The sequence below is a fragment of the Gavialis gangeticus genome, unplaced genomic scaffold, assembly GCF_001723915.1.
Source record: "Gavialis gangeticus isolate Ggan-Ray unplaced genomic scaffold, GavGan_comp1, whole genome shotgun sequence".
Lineage (NCBI taxonomy): Eukaryota > Metazoa > Chordata > Crocodylia > Gavialidae > Gavialis > Gavialis gangeticus.
This window is the reverse complement of record NW_017728995.1, coordinates 54,867,977-54,875,134: the sequence shown is the minus strand read 5'-3', so window position 1 is coordinate 54,875,134 and position 7,158 is coordinate 54,867,977. Positions and strand designations below refer to the sequence as shown.

Below are 7,158 nucleotides of genomic sequence, written 5' to 3'. Positions count from 1 at the left end.
CTACCCCTGCATCTAATGATCTGGTGATCTGATTGTAAAAGTTGTCTGGCATTCTATTGTAATAATGCTTATATTGGGTGTTTTCATAACTTCCTGAAGTGCATCAGCAAGCAACTCTCTACTCAACTACTGCAAAATTTTTACACCGTAAAAATATATTTAAAAAGACTAAAGTTACCAGAGGTTATGATCACAAAATAAGCCAGCAGGAAATGGGTCAAGAGCAAAAGACAACTAAAATAACATCGGAGAGTTCCTTGAACTAATGTAGCCTGGGTGTACAGGGGTTTGTACTTCCCTTTCCAATTGAGGGAATTATTGGCAGGGCAGTGTGTTGTGGAGGGACACAACAGCCCAGTGGCTGCCTCCATCCCCTATAGAGTCAGGTCCAGTCAATCAATTACTTAACTATATACAGATTTATTATTACAACAAAACCATTAAAGGGTAAGGACACAGATTTTATATATATGTACAAATTTACAAAAAAATAAACTCTATACTACACACACACACACACACACACACACACACACACAGAGTTATCGTTTCAAAATACAGATGAACAATAGAACAAACCAGACCAAGGATATTGATTGGACAACCTTATGACTCTATTAATATACAAAGTATAATTTCAAATTATTCACGTAAACTATAAGGCACAGTCTACAAATATAACCAGTTGTCCTTAGACTACCTGGTTGCCTTCCAGGGCAGGGGCCCCACTCCCAATGTACCACCACAGGAAAGGAGGTGGGGGGAAAGAAAAGGAGAGGAAGACCCCAAAGACTCCTAAGCTTCCCCACTGTCACCCAGGAGTGGCCCATGTGGTGCCCATTCGTAACCCTTGGGGGGGTCCCTCCCTGTGGGGACCCTCTCTCCAGGGTAACTTACTACTCCACAGTCCCGGAGGGTTGCCTCTTGTTCTACAGGTTAAGCTCTGTTCCCCGCCGAGTTTTCCTGCTGCCTGACTCTGCTGCTGCCATCGTAGCTTAAGGTCACATAGACCACTGTATGTAGTGAGCGTTTTGCCTTGTGCTAGGGGTTGGAGGCCTGGACAGCCTCGTGCAGCACCAGGGCTCAGTCTGCTCCAGGACCCTCTGGGCAGCATTATCTGCCCCGTGTCAGCAGCTGTAGACCCAAGCCACCTCAAGTGGCTCCCAGGGTCTCTCACCCTCCGTGCAGCGCCTCCTGCACCAAGCTCCCAGCCTTGTTCCAGGGGTTGAGGACCTGAGCTGCCCTAGGGGCTCCAAAGATCCTGCTCCATGCACTAGCCTGTGCACTGTGTCTCTGGATGCATGCCAGAGGTTGCAGACCCGAGCCACCTCATGCAGCTCCCAGGGTCTGGACACCATGCGCCATGCTGCGCACTGAAAGCCTGACTGCTAGACCTGTCCGCCTCTGCCTGCTGAAAGAAGTCTTCAGGGGCTCTTCCTGGCTCTTCACCCTGCTGAGCAGCTTTCCTCAGCTCTTCTAAGCCCCGCCCTTCTCTCTTCTCTGTCCCTGACGCATCCCCCCTGTGCTGGGCATGCAGCATCTTTTATATGCTCTAAGGCTCTGCCCCTGAAGTCTTCTGGACCTGACAGTTTGCAGTCTTCAGTCAGGTCCGGGGGAGCTCTTCTCCCCCCCACCCCCTCAGGAAAGGGGCGTGATGTTATTTCTCTTGCTGGCTTCTGATTGGTGGATGGGCTCCACCAATCAAAACAGCAGGATCTCAAGTCTGGGACTCAACTCGAGCTCTGAAAGGTAAGCTTGCTACACTAATATGTGTATAGTATGGTATATTATTGTTATTTTAACATTCTTGTAAACAATTTTTATGATATAGATAAGAGTTTTTACCAATAGACAGAAAAAGTGGCTTCTACAACAAACATCTTTCAATCTAAGACAACATACCTGCCAACTTTTCCAAAAGAAAGCAGAGATTGTAGACTGGGACATGAAAAAGATTGAAGAGTGGAAAAATGTTCATTTTAATGTGTTTTTGTTATTTAAATGTCAGCAACATATTGCAGAGATGCACACGATAAAATTCAAAAGCACTCATAATTACTTGGCTTTATGTTTGACAAAATAAAATTGATAAAAAAAATGGGAAACTTAAAAGCTACAGGAATCTAACTGTTTAGACTATGAAAAATGCTATGATTAATAGCAGAGAGTCATTCTTATTTTTAGCATTCCAGTGTTCTGCAACTTGTTAAAATAGATGTTACTTTCTTAGGTATTGCAAGATATACAGCACAGACCTTAAGAAACCTATTAAATGGTTTGCAACTAGAGGAAAAACATACTGGGGGCAGGGGAATGCTAGATATCCTGCTGTTCCTCTGGGCTAAGTACATGAGTCAGATCTGCAAACTGGCAACTGGGGCAGAGATAAAAACAGCCTGCTTTGTACAATACCAGGCAGCGCACCTGCTGAGATGTTAGCAGGTATACGTGCTGCCCAACAGGAAGCTGAGGACCATGAAGCAGTCATGGTTCTACAAGGTCTTAAACATTTTCTGGAGCAAGTAATGACCTGCTCAAAGAAACCCCTGAAACAATGACCAAGCACCAGAAGATGCAGGAGGCAGTCAGAGCCAAAGACAGACTGTCAGCTGTGGACCTGCTCCCCAGCAACAGCTGCAAGGCCATGTGAGAGTGAATCTTCTCTAGGGGCCTATGGAAAGACCACAGGGACTTGAACTGGCAAGCAGCCCACTGGGCAGAGAAGCCAAGCCAACTTCATGAGGAAAACTTGCCAAGGGAAAGCAGAGACAATCCACCACCTCCTGTGGGTCTGCCCATACACCAAGGTGGTGTGGAAAAAAAGTAAACTGTCTCCACTGAGTGGTGACAGGGGTCAAAACCTTGACCAGAGTCCTGCATGGACACCTGACCAAACAAGAGAGGTCCCCATCAGCCTGCTTCAACCAGTTCGTCGCCTGCATCAGGAGTGCACTATGCAAGACCAGGACTCTTCCAATGTACTGACACACAAAGCTCTCAGTCAAGGACTGTATTAAAATAGGACTGAGTGAGCTGCAGACATGCTACCAGAAGACAGTAAGAGAGAACAGCGAAGAGGCAGCAAAGATCATCTGGCAGAGTAACCACTTGCACAGTGTTCAAAAACACCCCCTCAGTGAAGAGAGCAGTGACAACATGGACGAAGTTAGGGACAGCAAAAAAGAAAGTGGATTGAGCAATGTGGACAGCAGAGGAAAAGGAGATGACAACAAGGACAGTGGCAGCAATAACAGAAACAGTAACAGCAACATGGACTAAAAACCAAAGACTAAAGAAAGGAACAGAGGGCAGAGGCAGGCCACCGTAATTCTAACGATGAAGGGAATGTGGATGGGTCCAAGGGTGTGCAGGGGTAAGAACTGTAATGGGTGTATGGGTGCACAAATTGTAACAGGTGCTCAGGAACATGTATTGTAATGGGTATGTGATACTGTAATGGTGAACATGCTGGAAAGGTGTAGCGTACATATATAAAAATATTGTTGCAAAAAAAATTCCTGTTGGCTCACAGGGGCTTGTACGTACGATCTCAGCCTCTTGTGGGCCAAAATCACCCTGAATGGCATAGTGTAGTTAAGAGGGGAGGCTTGTCCAATGCATTGCAGGCAGGCTCCCTGGGAGAGTCTACTACAGCCTCCCAATGGGAAAATCTTGGCTACATACTTGATTTTTTATAGAGATGGGGGATTTCTCCCTAGCTTCCTCCACAGCCTTTAGGTTTGGGGCCTGTACATAGGATGCCTGCCATGGATTTTAGAGTATCTGAAGCCCCAGGCTGAAAAGTCTGGGAGGGAGGGAGGATTTTTGCTGGTAGTAGCGTCACACAGACTTGAAAGACTGAGCTCTGCTCAGTCAATATAATTTGGAACTGATTTGGCTAATTTGGCTTGACACACAAAATAAAATTAAAAGAAAAAGGAGCATATCTTTTTTGCAAGGGTTGTATTATCCTATGGGTTGCACTAGGAGAGGTGGAAACCCGATCGCACAGTTTTGTGGCAAAGGGGGATTGCTTTCTTGCAAGCAACTTCATTTCCCTTTGTTTTGTATCTCAGTTCACTTTTATCTTCTCCAATGTGATTTTTCCTGTGAAATTTTCTGAAATCACAAATCATTAGTCTTTTCTGATTTCTCATTCTCATCTGTTGTCTTTATTTCCCTGGGTTGTGTTTTCTAATAATGTAATCATAGGGCCTACTGTTATACTCAGTTCTAGGAATGCAAGATCAAGTCACATCATAGCTGCTCATCTGTAAACATCAGGGATTGGGTAGTACAGTGTCAACATGGCCATTTGCAGGAAAACAAGAGTAAAATGAGTGTAAAGTACAAAAGAAAGCCTGTGATGTTATTTTGTATATATATTTACATGACTTCTGCTCTTTACTCCATGCCCATCCTTGAATTATTTTACTTAAAAAAAATATCAATATCTAACCTGATAAAACCAATAATGAAGTGTGGGTGTAAAATCTTCCAATGACAAACTTTTTGAAAGCTGGACATTTTAAAATTAGAGCAAAAACCTGAAGATTCTGGAAACTTTCTTCACCTGAAAAAAAAAAAAAAAATCAAACATATCTTCACCCTCAAAGCAATTGCTGATGTCACTCAAATGTTAAATTCTTCTCTCTGGACAAAAGTCTCATTTTTGATACATATCTTAATTTATTCACTTACAGGTATAGTTTGAGTTATTCATGTGGGTCTCCCTAAGGTAACCCCCACACTTAGAAAAAGGTCAATGTTTTTATGTAACTTGCTTTACTGATGTACTCTCAACATACAAAAGCAGGACTATACATTGTTTAATACTGCTTTTCAATAGCTTGAGAACATCTATTAAAATAGCATTTCCAAAGCCTTTATTTTTCTTCTTTGAAGGAGTTAATTATACAATAACCAGACACCTGAAACTTCTAGCTATCTCTTCCAAAGTGCTCTGGAAGTGTTCTCCAACATCTAACAAGACAAACTCCAAAACGAGAAATTTCTAAATAGAAAAATTAAGCTCACCACCCGAAAATTCTAACATTATAAAAGCCTTAGTCTGTCTGTCCATAATGCTTTATTCGCACTCCAAATGTTTGCCTCAGCAGAGGGGGATGATGGGGACTGGAGCACTGTCATGATGGAGGGGACAGAGCAAGGAGCCAAGGCCAGCAGTGCTGGCCTTGCCCCCCTGCTCTGTGGAGGTGGCAGGGGTACAGGGTGCTGGCTGTGCAGTGCTGGCCTCACCCTGCCCCACATGGTGGAGCACTACCATAACTGCAGGGACTGGGGCTGGAGCTGGTTCCCCCCACAACCCTACTCCTTGAAGCCAGGGGCTGGATTGCCCCCCCCCCCCAACACCAGCTGGCAGGGAGGGTGAGGCAGCAGGGAAGAGGGGAGGAAGGGAGGGGAGCAGGAGGTGGGCTGACCAGTGGCTGCACTCCGCCAGGACCGCCACTGTGGCCATGACCTCCACTGCAACCTCCACTGTCGCGACCACCACTTCTGTTGTGGGTACAAGCCCTGGCCTGAAGCGGATGTGGGGGGAGGGAAGGTAGCAAGACTGGCCTCAGCCCAAAGGCGCAGGGGAGAGGAGGGAAGTGGCTGCAATCCCAGCCTGAGTCAGGGAGTAGGGGGCTGGATGCAGGCCTCTGTCCCCACCCTCCTCTCCATCCCCCTCCCAGTCATTCTTGATGGGCAATTTGCCAGTTCGACATAGCAACCAAAGCTGACCCCTTGAGGATGCTCACTGTAGTACTATATTTTTGTTTTCTGGCTCTTTGTATAATCATGGACATTAAAAGCAATTAAGTATGTTCAACTGCACAATGTATAGACCTTTCCAATAAATGTACTGTACCTGGAAGATTCAAACTAGTGGGCTGTCTTCTATATATATACACAGACTGTTTCATTATGTAGGCAGTACAGCCACAAAATTCCATCTGTTCCCATTCCTTTGCCCCTCGCTTTTTTTATTGCTTATTTGCATCAGTCTTTTCTTCCTACCTAAAGTTTTTAATGCAAGTGCCTGGAGTTCACTGATCTTATTTCTAGTTTCTCACACAGGTTTCAAATAACCTTGACAGAGTAATATAATAATTTTCCTTAATTAGCTCTATTTGAGAGAAAAGACTAAACATTACAATGCATATTCTAAATAGACCTTTGGGAAATCAAAGCATCACAAAGACTGTACAAAGACTAATTTAGTCAGCTCAGATCTGGCTAGCTAAAGAAGCTAAGTTTGATTTTAATGCACAAATATAAAAAAGGAATAGCTAACTTCAGATCAGTCAATAGAAAGCAGAATCTTGATGAACAAAACTTATACAGGGTTTTTGTTTGTTGGTTTGTTTTTAAATGGATGGTTAATAAAGCATGAACAAAGACATGGGAGATATAAGATAAGATATATGGAAACCAAAATGTTAATTAAATATGGCTGAACTCTTGAAGGTCACTGCAGGTTAAAGAAAACAAATTAAATGAATTCTGGTATTTATGGGAGTAGTTGAACTATGCTTGCTACATTTTGTATTACTGATTAAACTTTGTGTAGCGTTCAGGCTCAATTGGATCCCATTTTTATAGACTGTTAACCCTGATACTGAATGAACAATATACATGACAAAAATGTGAACACTAAAATCAGCTGGTGACAGAAATTTTCATCTGGCATTAAGTGAGGGGAACGTTTTCAGCACCTCCCAATAAAATCTGTGTCTAAGATGAGTTTCCATTTCCTATCAGCAGTGACATGAAGTAGGAAATCAACTTTAAGATTATAAGAAATTTGTGGACTGATCTCCATGTATTTCCAGTAAGAAATCCTGTTTTATTAATCTTGCAGCCAATTTTTAGATATTGCACTGTGGATATTACATATGCATTGAAGAATCATGGAAAGGTTATTGCTCAGGTCTGTAGGGAGAACAACTCAAAGTATCATCAACACAATATGAACCTCAGTTGTAATGGAAATTTATAGAAATCAACAATAGAAATAAAGAAATCTTGTTATTTTCAAAAAAATCTTAATACTTGGGCATTTGGTATAAACATGAGTCAAAGCTGATTAGCCAGCTGCTACACAATGCTGCAAAAACATCTTACAGAGCAAAAGGAATATGGAGCCTTAGGTTT

General features: G+C 43.2%; 1 protein-coding gene across 2 annotated transcripts in view; it reads right to left on the bottom strand.

Moving 5' to 3' along the window:
• SPSB4 (splA/ryanodine receptor domain and SOCS box containing 4) overlaps positions 1–7,158 on the bottom strand; it is a 179,104-nt gene that overhangs the window by 21,610 nt on the left and 150,336 nt on the right. The window contains exon 2 of one of the 2 annotated variants that reach the window (XM_019503664.1): positions 4,460–4,573. The exons of the other annotated variant lie outside the window; for it this stretch is intronic. Within the exon in view, the coding sequence (XP_019359209.1) occupies positions 4,460–4,573 (114 nt within the window). The remainder of the gene's footprint in view (positions 1–4,459; positions 4,574–7,158) is intronic. 2 annotated transcript variants of the gene reach the window in all.